Below are 16,952 nucleotides of genomic sequence, written 5' to 3'. Positions count from 1 at the left end.
CTATATTGTATCATAAATGAATTGTCGAACAAAGAATCGTACATCGTGTCGCTCGCGCGAGATTAATAAAGCGGGGAACGTTTCAAAGTCAGTCGTGGAACGTGTAATAATTCGGAGATGCTCGACGGCGTGGTGCGCACGTTCGTGACACCTACGGTATAGTTTGTTGTTCGCTGCGGCGATTATACCGTAATTGAATGTCAGGCATGAAGAATTAACCGGTTATTGAAAGGAACGATTTAGTAGCCGTATCTATCGCAGCTGTAATAAGCAATGATATACATACATACATATACATATATGTACATACGTGTGCATATGCATGCGCTGGTCTCTTCGTTTCTTTTTCACGGCAGTTCCAACTAAATAAACCACACATCGTTCGCCGGTATCTTTCTCGAATTACGGTCGAGTCGAACGCAAGCCGTATCGTTAAGAAACAATGTCACAACAACGCCGGTGAATTACTTGAATACAAAGCAGCAGGGCCGGCTAACTGGAAAACAATGAAACATCGCTCGACTACTTTATTACTTTTAACTGCCACTCGCGCGCGATTTCAAAACATATAATACGCTCGCGAAACCGAAGCGTTTCCTGAATCCTCGAGAAATCTCGTCTGCTTCCTTGCACAGAGGAAAAAACGATAAATCTCACCTTATTTTGATAAATAATAAAATCAACCAAATGAAATCTTTCAATCATTAAAATTAAATTAAATACAATTAAAAATAATCTAACTTCGTAAGAAATAATATAGAACTAAATAAATTGAAAACGCCTCTGGTATATAAATAATCGAAGAAGAGATCGAGAATAACAATTGGCAATCGAAGCTAGATACTTAATAATTAGGGCCTAATTAGCTTTCTATTTATGAAATCAAAAATATTAAATAATTTTATATAATGAAATCAAAATTACACAAGCAATTGGCACAACCTACTTGCTAAATAGAAAGTTAATTTTTTCATGAGAAAAGAAAACGAAAGGCGCGGCAATTGGTCACTACGCGGCAACCGGTTCCGCTACCCTATACGGCCAAAGCACATAAAATTTTAAAAACGATCACGAGTCGCCAAATTTTCTAAACCAACAAAGAGAAGACTTCTGTCTAAAGATCGTCGCTATTATCTGTCGTTCGTTCCCTAGGCTGTGCTCGTTGCGCAACTTGATTGCGATGCCGCAGGAAAAATGTGAGCAGGAAAGAAAGCGACACAAGCGGAATTAAAATAAAATCGCATTGCGCAACGGCGACTAACAAAATTGGAAAGAAAGTCGAGACGGCCGGTGGTAGGGCAGGCAGCGTGGTGATCTCTCGGTTTGCAGGAGAGAGAGAGAGAGGGAGGGAGGGGCGAGGAAAATTTCGAAATTCAACGAGCGAATCCGGAGGAGAGATGGCCGCGACAGGTTCACGCGTTCGCGGAATACGGTTCGGTCCGCTCGATGAATCACGGGCCGCTTGTACCGTTCGGTTTCTCGAAATTCCGCGTTCCCGCGGCGACGAACAAGAGAGCGAGAGAGAGAGAGATAGAGAGAGAGAGATAGAGAGAGAGAGAGGAAGAAGCAAACGACCGGGGCCAAAACCGGGGGGAAAGGGGGGGGGGCTGTAGGGCGAGCAGAAGGGAAACGGTGTGCGTACACGTAGAAACGGCGATATATAATATCGGTAGGGAAGACCTGTTATTCCCGTCGAATCCGGCGTGCCGTGTACCCCTTTCGGGCCGGCGTATTACGTTCGCCCGTGGACGGTAATGGAAGGAGTTTTGCATATTATGCAGGCCGCGTGCGGATTCTCTATGCATAATGAGGCGTGTCGTCGCCGGACTAAGAATAAAGCATTGCGAATGCGCTGTCATCCCGATATATTGTATGTGAACGTGGCCTCCTCTTCCTGGCCGCAATTATGCGACCGATTCCGCGGACTCCCGGCAACCCCCCACCACCGTCCGTTTACACGCTAATTATAGTTTCGATTGGCGAGCTCGCGCGAAACACCTTGACGATCGAGCCAGCGTCACGACGCCCTCGGCACCGACAGGAATTAACGATCGACGGCCCGCGGAACCGTACCAGCCCGGCCGCATACCAATAAGTTAATTAACTGCTATCCGCTAATTGTCGGCTAATACAATTCCAACCCTTTTTTTAATTTCTCCTTTTTTTATTAATCCCCGATTCGGGAACTCCTTCGACAGCGTCGTCGAATGCAGTTCGAACTCCGTGTTTCTCGATCGTCCTCTTTAACGACGACCGAGAATACGCGGCGATATTTTTACAAGAGCCGACAGGTTACGCGCGCGTGGGCATAATGGACGTTTGTATTGTAATGCGTCAGGTATTTTCGCCGGCCGATTATTATAATTCGCGTTTTCTTCGCGGCGTAAAAATTTTGACGCGGCCGATCTCTCGGATTCGCGGTTTCGTAGACGGGAGGTTGTCGTGTATCGCGTCGATGCCGATGTTTTATGTATCGGTAATTTCAGCTTTGTTCGAGGCCGTTGTTTTACGGCCGTTGTAAATGTTTAACACTTTGTAGAGGCGTTTCAGGATAATTAGAATATCGTCGCTTTAGGAGAACGTTCGGTACGTACTGTGACCCGTGGTATCGCGATAACATTCTTCGAAGATGTTCGTAGAAGTTGCACTGGTCAAACCGGAAGTCATCCTCGACATTCCATGCCGGCACCGTAATACCCGCGACTGCTCCGTCCTGAAAATTCTGAAACGAGAGACGGATGGAATTTAATGAATTAATAATATCGCACGATTAGCGGCAATTAGGTTTTATTCGCTCGATCGTGGATAAGGCGCGTTCCACTCGATGGAGGAATTTATTCGATCTTTAAAAATTGTTAACGGAGAGGAAATAGTGACAAACTATTCTGTGGTCTCGGTTGAATTCTTCTAACATTTATGATCATCCAAAAAGTGATGCTCTGAATTAATTAAATTATGTTTGGACAGGTGAGAGCAATTAAATGGAATTATATTTTGAACTGTATAAATTACATAGAATATTCTATGTTTGTTCTATGCATAATAAAAATATCCAAATATTGAAAAATATTGTGAAAAAGTGGTGAATTAGTATAGAGGACACTCTAACCCTTTGCACTCGAGTGGTGGCTCTGAGACGAGACCAAACATTGTTATATCATATGCCAAAATGACCATAACGTGCAATAGTTATATAAAATAAATTTAGCATAAATCAGAAAAAAACTATATTAAATTTAAAATTAAAATAGCTTCGAGTGAAAGGATTTAATTAAGGGCAAGAATATTGTGCTTTGTAAGTTCTCAAAAAAATTACCATAAAGAATATAATTAAAAAACAAGGCGAACACAAAGAAATCGTACGAAACAATGAGATCGATTAAGCGAGAGAAATGGCGGGTGTTCGAAAGGTTCCCGAGGTAGCGTTGAACTTTCCGGCGATTTTTCTCGCGCCTCGCCGAACGGCCGATAGGGATCGGATGAGTGTCGCGGGGGAGGGACGGCGTCCGCCATGCAAATCCCGCTTTAATTACCCATTGTTCGGCGGAGCGTACCCTCTCCCGTGTCCCGCGGACCGTAGAGAACGGGACAGGCAATACCGTTTTTATTGCCGAACGTATAAGCAGCTCGTAAACTGTTCGCGAGCCGATACGGGAAGAAGGAGGAGGGGGAGGAGGACCGGTAACTCGTTCCGAACGAGCCGCAATAATGCCCCGGCGAATACGTTGCAGCGATTAGTCGCGAACGGATGCAAATCCACGGCGACCGTAATCGTTTCCCGCTTCGATCGGGGCATCGCCGGCATTAAAGTCTCCGCGCGGCGAACGAGCCCGCAGCGCCGCGCCGCGCCGCGACGCGCACTGCCGCGCCTGCCTACAATTATCGGTGCTCCGAAGACGATACTACCGCGCTAAGTTATCCTTTCCTTTCCTCGATCTCGTCGGGCCGTTTCCGATCTTCGCTCGACTGTCGCCGCTTCTGGCGGCCTGCTTTCTAGAACCGGAAACAGCCGGCTGAAATTAATATGCAGGCGTCGAAGGAAGCTGCGTGCCGATTGCTAGCTTCGCGACGTTTTTCTTGTCGGGTTAGAGCATATGTTGAGCATATTTTTTTAGAGAGTGGACATGATTGGCTTACTAAATTTCTGTATAATTTCTGGACGATTTTCCGAGTGACTTATGCAATTTTTAGCTGAAGCTACGAAGCTGTAAAAATTGATAATAATACGGATTATTTTACCAAATGGTAGTCAGCTATTTACTTCTTCAGAGCGTCGAGCTCTGTATTGTAAAATAGATAAGACTTCTGCAAATTTTAGCTAAAGCTACGAAGCTCTAAAAATTGATAATAATTCGGATTTTTTTATCAAATGGATATAATCGAATAAAACGCTATTCATCAGAGCGCCGCGTTCGGTACTATAAAATAGATAATCGGAAAGGAGATATTTCGTGTGCGGTGATTGGCTCAGAATTTGGCCAGTCGAAGAGAAACACTGGGATTAGGTGGCGCGTTTTCGGAACAAGTATTCGGCCAGGGGGAGGAGAAGAGCATTGTGTCCGCCGTATATGGCCGACGCGTCAGCGGAACGTGTTAACGGACGAATGAAGAGAGCCAGCGGCCACCGGCCGATCTCCCAATACCAAATACATTCTTTCGAAAAAGTCATATCCCGTAGGGGGCATGGTCGGTTCCAAACGATCGGCGAATTCAAAGGGTGGACCCCGGTTGGTCAAAGGGGACCGAACCGCGGAACGATTCCCGATTCGAACGATCGGCGTAAACGATAGGCGCGGTGGCTCGTCCATGATGCTGATCCTCTCTCTCTCTCTCTTCCTCTCTTTCCCTGTTGATTCTCTCTCTCCTCATCCCTTTTGGCATGGGACGAGGCAGAAAGGGTGGGGAGGCCTCCGTCCTCGGTTTGGTTTTCTCGTCACGATCCTGGCATGTCACTGTCGTGTGTCGTCGACTTCGTGTGCATACTGTCGGCCTCGGCCACTCTCGAGGAAGCTCCCTCGAGCCGATTCGAGATCGGGGAGAAGAAATCGTTACACTTCGAGACGAGAATGCATTCGCGGGAGGTCGATCGAGCCTTTATTCCTACGGCCGCGTCGCCAAACGATTTTCGCAACAGCCGCTCGGCTTAGAAACGATCGATTTCGAAGAGCATCGATGATCGTCCGTTTGCCGATCTTCTCGCGGATTTATAATACTTTGTCGACTGTCGATCGTGTCAAAATTTGGATCTTTTTATGCCCAAAGTGACGCAAAAATATTGTTAATTCCTATGACGATTTGACTATCATACAAGTGCAAGAGTGTTATTTTAAATAAGTAATATTTCTGTACTAGGTATATTAATGTTAGCTTGCAGATATTATTAATAATATTTCAGATATTATTATCAGATATTAGAAATTATATTAAATTATCAGAGTTGAGATTCTTAGATTTGCAAATTTCGTGAAACGTTCGATTTTTATGAAGCGATTTACAGCCGAAAATTTAAATATAACCTCGAGATAAAAATAAATTAAATTAAATTATTAGAACTGAAATTCTTATATTCCTAAATTTAATAAAACATTCTATATTTACGTAGCAATTAAATGAAGATTTAAATGTTCTATCCAGTATACGTAAGCGAGTTCTCGAAATTAAATGAAATTACAGCGGTGTACAATAATTGTATCTCGCCGTGTTTATGCAACAAATATTGAAGTAATCTTGCAGTTTTTGATTAACCTCCTCCGCAGCTTTTTATACGGCCGAGCAGCGAACGGGTCAATTCCTCATCATCTTTTCTATATATAAATATTGACGTTATTATTGACCGAGCCCCCGGGAGACCAATATTTGAACAGTCCTCCTCCATTATTGGCTCGCTGTTTTCTCTCTACGAACGCTCCTACCTGGGGCTAATCCGTGCAGGTGTCGCGAACCAGCTCCGTGAATCGTCACGCTCCGCGTTTTGTTAGCAAAATATCATCCCCTATTTTTAATCCTCCCGTGAATTCCGAACCGTTTTATTGGCGCGGGGTTGGGTGGACGAGAGAAAAAAAAAATAACGACGCGTCGGTAAATACGGGCCGTCGGGGGGAAAAAAAGCGTATTCCACGGACGGAATATCGGCGTCCCCCTTCTGCCGTCGCGACGCTCGTTTCGGATTGGACGAAACGTGACTTCCGCCCCCTGCGAATCATCCCTCTATGGCGGACGCGTGACGATGGAACAAGGCGAAACCTTTTTTTTTGTTCGCGAGGAAAACTTCCGGTGAATATCCATCTGTTATGATCTTGATGTGCTTGAAAATATATTTTTTATTCAATGATTTGTTAAAAAATATGGCGTCCGAGTAGCGAGTTATATGTCGAGTAAATGATAAATGTTAATTTCGAATTAATGTTAAGCGATATTTAATTATAATCAAGGCCATGTCAATTTAGACGCTGCACTGAATATAAAAAAGATAGTAATGCATCAGTATTAAATTTATTTAAATCTAATTTAATCAAAATCTATTTAAATTTAATTTAATCAAAATCTATTTAAATCTAATGTAATAAAAATCTATTGAATAGAAGAACGATTCTTTTCAGCTCGAAAACGCGAAATCGTCGAGCTCCTGCAGCAATAGAAAATTCGCGTCGCATCTGATCAACGATCAAACAATTATGGCAGCGAACTGTATCGAGAAATAACCGCGCGTTTAGCATTCAGAGAAACGATTTTTTCCGCTCTCGGCGCTGCGATTCGCCGGCCGTTTCGCCGGCAATAAAACGGCGTGGCGCGGAGAGGCGTATCCGGGCGAAATTGTCTGGCGTTCGCCGGCGCGATCACGCTCAATTTCGTCCTAACAAAACACACGGGCACGGGTGGCCAGGCTCGTCCGCGTGCCCGTCGACAATTGAAAAATAATATCCTCCGGTTTATTTAGCCGTGGCGATCGCTTCTCACCCCTCTCCCTCTCTCTCTCCCTCTCTCTCTCTCTCGCCGCTTGGAGGACGCGCGCCGCGGAGAGCTGCGGATAGTCGCGCGAGGACGCGCGACGGGGGATTAAAAATAATGTTTCGAGCGTGACTGACCAACCCCCGAAGGATTACGGGTCAAGCGTAGCACGCCGCGATTGGTCCGGGGGGTTGCAACCCCCGAGATTTTATTCGGCCCTCGGCAACTGCGAGCGCGTCGAGCCGGCGGGAAAAAATCCACCCCTTGTTGTTCTTCCCGCCTGCGTCGATTTCGGGGCTTGCGGAGCCTCCTTTCGCCCCCTTTGTTCCGTAATGTCTTTAATAGGGTCGGTCAATTAATCCCGGGTGTTCGAGGATTTCGTGACTCTATGGTCTAAAAGTTACATAGCATGGATTGCATTGTATGAATAAAATTGGTTCGGACACTTTAAGTGCAGAAAATCAACTCGAAAAATATCTACGATGTTTCAGTTGCTCGATTAATAAGAAGAATTAATTGAGGAATAACATTCGTGCGTTATTTCGATATTTTGAAGGGGTGGTTTTTCGCAACCATCTTGGAGCCTGCGAAGGGTTCCTTTGAAGTGCTGTAACTTCGCGAAAAAAAATCGCAGCCTCGTTCCTCTTTTTTTAAATTAAAGGGGAAGGATCGAACTTTATCCTCCTGCAAACCGCATCGCTGAAAAAAATTTTGCAAGGTCTGTGCATTTTGTCAAACTCGGCAATTTTTGATATGACGAATTCGAGCTCGCATTTGAAGGGTTACAATGGTGCTGCTGAATCAAACCTAAACTTTTTAAACTGCAGTCAAAATTATGTTAAAGCAGAAGCTTCAAGCTTCAATTTAAAAGCAAAATCATCATTTTACAAAGATTCTTCGCGGAGTTATAGTCAACCAAATTTGACCAAATCTCCATAACTTCCAAACGACTTCAAACACTCGCGTTTCGCGGGATTCTAAACAAGTTGAAACAAACCGCGCGCAAAATCATCGACCGCGGAGTATAACCCCCGACGTCGGGGTCATCTGTCAGCGGACCACAGCGTGGAAAACCGCCGCGGCACCAAGGTCAAGCCAGTCGAATCGAAACATCCAATTACGCCCCGGAGCGTTATCAAACGGCGCGGCGAAACGAATCGAAACGAAACGAAACGCGTCCGAAACGCAAATATGGCGCGAGCCCGAGGATCCTCGGGCGGCTCCTTCCTTTCCCGATGACGGGGCAGGTGCCGCGTGACGGCGAGAGAGGAGAAGGAAGAGGATAGAGGACTCTGTGGCACAGCTGTGCGGCCAAAGCGGACCGACGCGATGCGGCGAAGACGCGGAGAAGACGCGGAGGAGACGCGGAGGATGGTCCGCCGGGTCTAGAAGCCACGACGACGACGACGACGACTGTCACGTGTTCCCCGGTTACGCGTATAAGGTGTTCACCTGTCACTTAGACGCGTTCCGGGAACAGCTTCAATTACGCGGTCTCCCGCTGGAGCCGGGAACGCGATCGCTTTTCCCCCCTCCGCGCGCGCGCTTCCCCCTCGGTCCGCGTTATCCGCGCTATCCGCGCTCGTTATCTGCTCGCCGGGATCGACAGGCGTTTTCTGTCCGATCTCCGCCTCCGAGAGGAGGATCACGGCGATGCTTTTCCGTGGCAACGATGTTTAACGCGGCCGATCGCCCGCCGATCGGTACATTAAGGCGCGCGTAATCCACCTGGTAATTCGATCGATCGGCCGAGTGCCGCGCGAATCGCCGCCGCGCCGGCTCCGTTGCCGATCGGTTTATCTCGCCGCGGAATCGCCGGCCGTTTCCCATGATGCCGGTCCTGTTTAGAGAAACTACGCCGAGACCAGATCTCTCTACGCGGTGAACCTGATCTATGTACCCGTGTGGAAACTTCGTGTGCTCGCTACCGAAGTGCGGAATCGCCTGCGACTTCCTTTGATGGGGATTTTAGAGAGAGAGAGAGAGAGAGAGAGAGAGAGAGAGAGAGAGAGAGAGAGAGGCGGGCTGCGCCATCGGCAAGGAAGTCGTGCGATCCGACGAGGCAGATTGTTCTAGGTCTCTCTACCCTTGCCGACCGGTTTAATTAACCTCTTAGACACCGCTGGATTTTGCGCAAATAAAGTTTTTCATAACTAAATCTCTCTCATCACTAATTCTCTCGCTCTTTCTAATATATTTACAACCGAACGCGGTTATTTATAGAGTTATAAGGTGGTTTAGGTTAGGCTTCCAGGATAGGAAATAGCCCTCCGCAATTTATTTCACAACTATTACACGGTAGATTAATTAATCGTTTCCCCGATAGAACGAGATCCTCTAGATTTAAGAAAAAAAGCAGAAGAACCAATCTTCGCCTCGATTTACAAGAAATAAATATCGTTCCTATTTACCACTAACTAGATCATGCATGAAATGGATGCATAGATCTCGTACCGAAATCAGAAAGATCGCGTTATTCCCGGCGATTAAGCTAGTACGACCTCTTAATATCCAGTCCGGAGGTTGTCAGGGAGGAAAATTACGGTGTTCCTGCGCCGATCGTGTATAAGAACCGAATTAGCATAAACCTCCCGGAGTCCGATAATCACGCTGCCCGGCATGATTGAAATAAACGCCGAGGCTCGAAGAAAAAAAAAAAGAAGAAGTGTACCGAAGCTCACGAATCCGGAAGCTCCGGCGGCGTTTCCTTTCGGACAGCGGGAAGGAGAGCTCGGTCGAAACGAGCGTGTCTCGCGCGGCTAATCGACGGATTCAATTAACTCCGATTAATAACTCATAGGCTAATTGCGTCCGCGTCCGCGTCCGCGTCCGGTCGATCTCGTTCCATCTCGCGGAATGGTGGAACGACGGGGCGAGAGGAAGGTGAAAAAAGGAGCGAAGGGAGGAGAGAGGGAGAGAGAAAGAGAGAGAGAGAGAGACGACGGGGGGTATCCGGGCCTAATCTATCGGAGCCTTTTACGTTCCCTGTTAAATATAATTACGATTATTGGCGGCTCGCGCGCGCGGCGATTCCGCTGTTTTCGCCGCGCGCGTCTCCGCGGCTCCGCGGCTCGCGGCGCAGGAAATTGGATACACGCTAATGGAAATTAATACCGCGATTGTGCTCGCGCGCTGGCGGCTTTCTCTCGGTGCGTCGATCCTTGAATGCCCGGCCGCGACGGCCGTCTCGAGACGACGCCGGGACCCGCCGGGTTTTATCGTAATTAAACCGACGCCGGGACATTGTCGCAATTTATTGAACCGCGTTTCCATAAATCGGGCCAAGATGGCCGCCGTCGGGGCTCTATCGCGCCGCGTTCGCGTCGCGTCCTACCCCCCGGCCCCCTGTTATTGGCCGGGATTTACGCGGAGACGATCGGTCCGCGCGTTAATCGCCAACCGGGAATCATCTCTGGCCTCGGGTTTTATGAATCCGACCGGCGCGCCTTTAACGACCCCACGAAACAGACGATTCCGGAGCGATCTCTAATCTCGCGCGATCTCCTGTCCTTCGTTTTATTCGTTCCTCTTAATGAGCCTTTGACCGGCTCCGGTCGCTTGTCGAACCGAGGGATTAGGCTTGGCGATCCGAGACGGCGAATCTTCTTCCGAGATCCTTTTACTAATTGCGTGCCTTGCTAAAAAGCGTTCGGGTGTCAACTAAAAATTATGTCGACGCCTATACCTGTGTCGGGATTATTCTGAAGGCTGTGAATATTCGAGATGTTGTATCTTGATTTTATTACAATATTCGTGCGAAAAATGTTATTCTTATTATAGAATAGTTTGTAGAATTTTTATGTAATATGAACGCAAGTTTAAGTAAGGAATTTACAGTTATTGTATATCTACTTTTATTCCAGTGACTAAGTTCTGTATAAAAGAAACGTAGAATTTTATCAAATCTTCACGCTTTAATAATATTTTCTTCAACTGAATGAAAATGTCGAAGCTATTTTATCATATTCTTACCCCGTGGAAATCTTAATAGAATTAAAAAATTACAATGCTGATTCACGTAAAAATGTCTTCACTCGGTCATGAAGGATTTAATTTAAAACGAAAAGATCTCCTCGTTCGATAAAAAGAATAACCCTTCTATTTACTAAACTCTACATATCACCGTAACAAGAACTAATACGATATTCTACACGAGAGACTTGAGATTCGCTAAATCCTTTAAATCCGTAAAAAAGTGAATTACAGATAAACGTCGAAGGTCCAACTAGAATATAGTAAACCGTGGGCTGGGAGCACGTCCCGGAACAAGCCATCGACAATTGAAACCGGACGCGGCGGCGGCGGCGTCGGCGGCGGCGGCGTCGGATCGATACAAGAATTTCTCGCAAGTGGCCTCGACGGGGGCAGGAGGCATCGGCAATCTTCGCCGTAGTATAAACGGTCGCCTAATCCCGGCCGGGGTGTATAACCGTCTGCCAAATACCACGAGCAATTAGCCGCGGAATTAATGGAGAAGCAGGCGAAACCGTGGCCGGAGACCACGGGCGAAATTTCTGGGGCTCCCCCGGTGTGCCCCGGGGAACTTTTCGAGGATTGTGGCACTTAACGGATGATTAAGAGGGCAAATAGAGAGCGGCCCGGTTAACGACGCTGTAGTATCCATCTCCCCCCTCCCCCCCCCCTCTGGAAAGCCTCGCCGCGCGACCCGCTCTCTCCCTAACGCTCCCGGCAGGACCCTCGCGGAGGCACGGTTTAATCGAGTTACCCCCATTTCGTAATCGCCCTCTGTCCCCGACACCGACACACCGACGCCGGTTGCCATGGTGACCGCGAGCGGTCCTGAAACCCGATTGGCGGATCTTGACGCACGCGGAAACCCTGCGCCACCCCTTTCGCCGCGTCCTACCGGCCAGGATCAGCTCGTCGCTTCTGCGGCCGACCCTTCGACCCTCGCCCTTCACCCCTTCACCTCCCCGCCGTCCCTCTCCTTCTCTAAATGTCTCCTCTCTGTCCCTTTCCGCCTCCTGTCTCATCCGCACCCCGTGTCTTTGCCCCTTTCTATACCCCCTCTGTTCTACCCCAGATCTCTTTCCATCCCCTATGTCTTTCCCTCGATCCCCCCTCGCTCTCTAACCCCTATCTCCTTTCCTACCCTCTGTCTCTTTCCCCGAGTCTCTCTCTCCCTCTTGCTCTACCCCTCGTGCTCCAACTAACCCTATCCCCTTTTCCCGCCCTCTGCCACTTTCTGCCTCCCCGTTTCTCTCTGCCAACCTCTCCACCCAACCTCTCCCTTCCCCGTTCCTCCAACCCTCTCACGCCGTCGCCCTCCGTCCCACGTTTCCGTCCATCCGACTCTCTCTCTCTCTCTCTCTTTCCGAGCCCGCGCGACCAGCTAAAGGTGGATTTACACACTCGAGCCAGCTGGATTTACACTCGGTTTAACCGAGTTTACCCTCCGTCACCGGGCCGCGCGCGCGCGCGCGCGCGTAGGTGAGAACCCCGCGATATCCAACACGACAGTATTTTACGGGGGCGCGCGGGTTGTAAAAATCGCATAAAAGACTCCGAACAGCACGGACGATTTATGTCGCGCGATACCGACGGACAGATTTTATTCGACCGACCGCGCCGTTTCGAACGCGGACTCGGACGAAAACGCGCGCGGACCCCCGGCTCCGTGGGAACCCGTGTTCTTCGACGGGAACGGGAAACGAGCCGGGCGCTGTTATTCGCGGCGTTCCTTTTTTTTTCAGTCCGTGCCGGTTGGACGACACTATGTTGTCTGACAAATGGTAATCGGGCTGCCGGGATACTATGTAGTCAAATCAGTTTTTTAACGGGGCGGACAGCGAGACGCGGCGGGCACAAAGGTACACTGGGAAAACGGGGTGATTCGTTTGGGTGGAGAGGATGGCCGGACAGTCATGGTGTATTGTGATCCGTTTTGCAACAGTCGGTGCTGGACTTTGGGCGAGATTGTTGCGTTTGAATGTCGCTCGTTTCGTTCGTTTGATATGCGTCGGTGGGATGATATATTTTTGGTGACAAGATTTTGTTGCGGCTAAATGTTAATTTTAAAATCGTTAGATACAGTAGAAGCTTTAATTCGTTGAGCGCCGCGTCACTCAAATATGAGGACAGTAATTTCTGACCAATCGTGAAAATTAATTTTTGTTGTGACATATTTGAACAAATTAAATTTGACTAGAATGTTCCGGATGCGAAAGAGTTCAATTAATTACTGATCAAATTACCTTGCTAAATTAATCTTTACTTCTCGCAGTCCATGCAGACAATTTCTTCTTTGCATGCAAAATCCGCAATGCAGCTATAATAAATAATTCCCCCGTGTTCTCTCTAATCAAATTATTCCCCCGAACGGCCTCGAAAAAGGCGAATTAGGCGAACGGTTAGCCAGCCATAGACAGCTTAACGCGAGCCACCCTCGTACCCGATTCGATTCGACGATCGAGCCCCGCGCACAAAGCATGTTTCTAAACAGTTTCTGTCGCCGGATGATCCGTCGATGATGCTGCACGCGTGATCTCACCGTTTAATCCGGGTCTTGTCAAAACCGCGTCCGATCCTCTGCAAGCCAAACATCCGCGCCCCGTTCCTCCACCACCGACCACCCCCTTCGCAGACGTCGCCGACAATGCCGATTTCACGCGTTGATAGCTCGAAAATGGAGGCCATTCAACCCTTCTTCTCTGGCAAGAGGAAGCGCGGTGCCGGGACAATGTGTATCTAACAGTCAATTCGGGGACAATGTCGGGGCCCCCCCGGATCAGCCCTTCCTTTTCATCCCCCTTTTTTTCCGCGGCGCGGCGGGGTTCCGCGTCATCGACACGGACCTTTTGTAACCGGATACACACACTCTCTCTCTCTCTCTCTCTCTCTTTGCTCTGGGGTGGCTTTCAGACGAGCAGCCCCGGGACCGGCTTCTCTCTAACTAGTTGCCACTTAATTTGGCAAGATCGAGGGTCGGACGCGCGTCCCTCCTCGGCTCGGCTCGGCTCTGCTCGCCGAATCGATAGGCCGACGAAATGACGCTCGGCCCGCTTACGCTTTATTGCGGCGTGATTCGCGATGCTTGCTCTTCTTTTTATTCGTTCAACCCCTTGTTCGAGCCGCCGTTCTGTTTGCCGACGGATTGCGTCTTTGATCAACCCTTTTGCACGGACGTAGTTTTTCGTTAGACATGCATTTCTGAAGGAGTATATTAAAATATTGAATTCTGTTACATTACACCAATATTGCTTGAAGTGAACAATAATATTAAGGCTTTTTTTACAATATATAACATAAATATTGCGCAATACATAATTAATCAAATGAAAGACCGTAAAGGGTTAAAGACTCGCTCGCGAACCGCGGAGAGAAAAAGGCGAGGGATGAATTATTTAGCCGATTGAACGTATCGAAAATGGTAAAGGGTAGACAGAGAGGTAACCGTGCGAAAATCTGTTCGTGTTCCAGGTGAAAGTCTGGTTCCAGAACCGGCGAACGAAGCACAAGCGGATGCAGCAGGAGGAGGAAGCGAAGGCTCAACAGCAATCCGGCGGCGGCGGAGGTGGCGGCGGTGGTGGAGGCGGCGGAGGCGGCGGCGGTGGTGGTAACGCGAACAACAACAGCAACAACAAGAACACGCATCACGTGAGCAAGTGGCAGCAGGAGACGGGCGACTACCACCACGAGGAGGAGGAGGAAGAGGAACACATCGATCCGGAGGCGGAGGAGTGCTCGAGTGGCTCCGAGGCGTAGCTAGACGTTCTCTGCCTGGACTAAGGCGCCGGGAATCCCGTCTGATCGACGAGAACGCCGACCGATCGGTCCCCGACCGGCACACGGAACCGTGCCCGCGCGGATCGATGGAATCGCGATCCTGGCAGAGAACCAGCGTCAACCAACGCCTGAAGAAACAGTGTCGAACGCCTGGGAATCGCGTGACAGTTACGGAAAGAGGCGGACACCTTTCGGGAGCATCGTCTCGGAACGAGACACATGCCGGTTCTGACGAGAATCATTCGATCGACGTTCCTTATACAATTAGTCGGATTTTCGATGTGGAAAATCGTTTCGTCGACGCGGACGCGACGACAGAACTCGCTAGCGGATGTGTTCGCTCGTTTGTCATCTACAGGAAGTTTCATGTTCGGAAGCAATTTGAAGCTATTAGCGAAATTTACAGCACTCAATTTGAAGCGTAGAAAGTGCACCTTTACAAAAATTATTTAACTCAAACCGCGTCTACTTTTCATACGCGATGCTATATTTTGCTATATTTTTCATACCTGATGCTCCCGTCGCGATCGAATATTTCCTCGTCAGAGCTGGTAAACCTGGTCGGAGAAGTTCCAAAATCTCTCAGCAACTTCTGCCATCCTAAAGGAGACATGCTCCCTGGCAAACCTCAGTACAGAGGCGACCGAGAATGAGAACCGAGAATACCAAAACGTTTCGGAAGCGGTCGAAGCTTTTAACATTCGGCAAAGGTCGCGCAGAGTGCGAAGACGCGGGCGAAATCCAAAGAAGAGCAGCAAGACGAATCGGTGCGAGATCCGCTCGCGAGCAGCTCGAGCGATTGAAGAACGCGACGGTGCAGTTCCAAAAGCAGCTCGAATCGCTGGAATCGAAGAACCGGATCTCCTCTACCGGCGGTCGACGAGACCGACGGTGTCTCTCTGGAACGGAGCATCCCCCGACGGCAGTCGCGCGAGGTTAGGGGAGCCTCGGAAGCTGGCTAATGGAGGCATTGTTCCGCGGGAACCGAAATGGACGTGTTTCCGGCGGAGACGGGGACGCCGCGTCTCCTTCTCCTCGACGGAATCGCCGGCCTGGTCCTTTCTTACTTTTACCATAGTTCCTCAGTCGACGCTGAACGCACCTTGAATCCTTCGATCGGGGCTTGAAACGGTTCCGATTACAACTGTTGCAAACTGTTCGCGATTCGCGCGGTTTAAAAAGATCCTTTTCGATCACTGCTCCGGAAAACCGAATTATTGTCTGTCTCGGTTATAATTACGAAATGGCTCTAGAATGGATTTCTGCATATTTTTACGTTTGACGCAATTCCATCTTAGAATACTAATTTTCCAGTGTGACAAGTAGATTGCGGATTTGATGTATTTATGACTCATAAATTACTTGAACTGCGCGACAATTTTTTTCACACATTCATTCAGCAATCGTCGAGTTAAAATTGAATCAATTCGTTCCATAATAAAGCATAATATTTCGAGAAAAAAGCGAAATAAAATCCAGCCGAGTACCAAAAAATCAATCGTTCTAGAGCCATGCCACAACCTATAACAGGTCGAAACAATAGAACCGGGACAGACAACGAAACGCTCGGTTCTCCGCGCAGCGGTTGAACGGCAGCAAGGTTTTTTCGTTCGCCGGAATCGATGGTTATAGCAGCTTTCGAGCCCGCCAAGGACGCAATCAGCCCGAAAGAAAAAAAAAAGGGGGCGGCTTCCGGCCGTTCGATCGTTGTCGACGCGTCCGCGCAGTTGCATCTTGCCATAGAACACATTGTACCCCTCCTCCCCGTTAACCCACCCCCGGACGACCCCGTCCCCGCCCACGATCGTGTAAATAAATAACCGAGAAGAATCGAAGACTGTGGTCCGTGGCTGTGACCCATGGATCGGCCATCCCCTGCGTCCTCCGCGAAGGACGGGAGGGATCTCTTTTAATCCGAGGTATAGAGAGTGTAAATAGCTGACGATATGACGGAGAGCGAAAACGATAGCGTGCGTGGCTGAGCGGATGAGATTGTGTTTACGTGCGAGCGTGTGCCTGCGTGCGTGTGTGTGCTGGAATGATTGTGTCCGTGTAATTGTGTCGCGGAGAGGGAGGACAGAGTGCCAAATTTCGTACCCTTAGGGATCATCCCAGTGTAAACTCGAGTTGTACTTGCGATTGTATTTAACGTCGTTGTCCCACGAGCGACCAGTATTCCCCTTTGTCGATCGATGTCTCCGAAAATGTACTGACGATTTAAATTATTGTATCGATAGAGCGTTAGAGGGCGGCTCAGA

At 48.6% G+C, this 16,952-nt stretch overlaps 1 protein-coding gene across 1 annotated transcript in view; it reads left to right on the top strand.

The window, feature by feature from the left end:
* Positions 1-16,712, top strand: part of LOC144467877 (uncharacterized) — a 50,113-nt gene extending 33,401 nt beyond the window's left edge. Inside the window, exon 3 of the mRNA XM_078176861.1 lies at positions 14,389-16,712. Within this exon, the coding sequence (XP_078032987.1) occupies positions 14,389-14,673 (285 nt within the window). The 3' untranslated portion in view covers positions 14,674-16,712. The remainder of the gene's footprint in view (positions 1-14,388) is intronic.
* Positions 16,713-16,952: the final 240 nt, after the last annotated feature.

The sequence above is a fragment of the Augochlora pura genome, chromosome 3 (assembly GCF_028453695.1).
Source record: "Augochlora pura isolate Apur16 chromosome 3, APUR_v2.2.1, whole genome shotgun sequence".
NCBI lineage: Eukaryota > Metazoa > Arthropoda > Insecta > Hymenoptera > Halictidae > Augochlora > Augochlora pura.
Note: the sequence above shows the minus strand (reverse complement) of the source record. Positions and strands in the feature narration are given on the sequence as shown.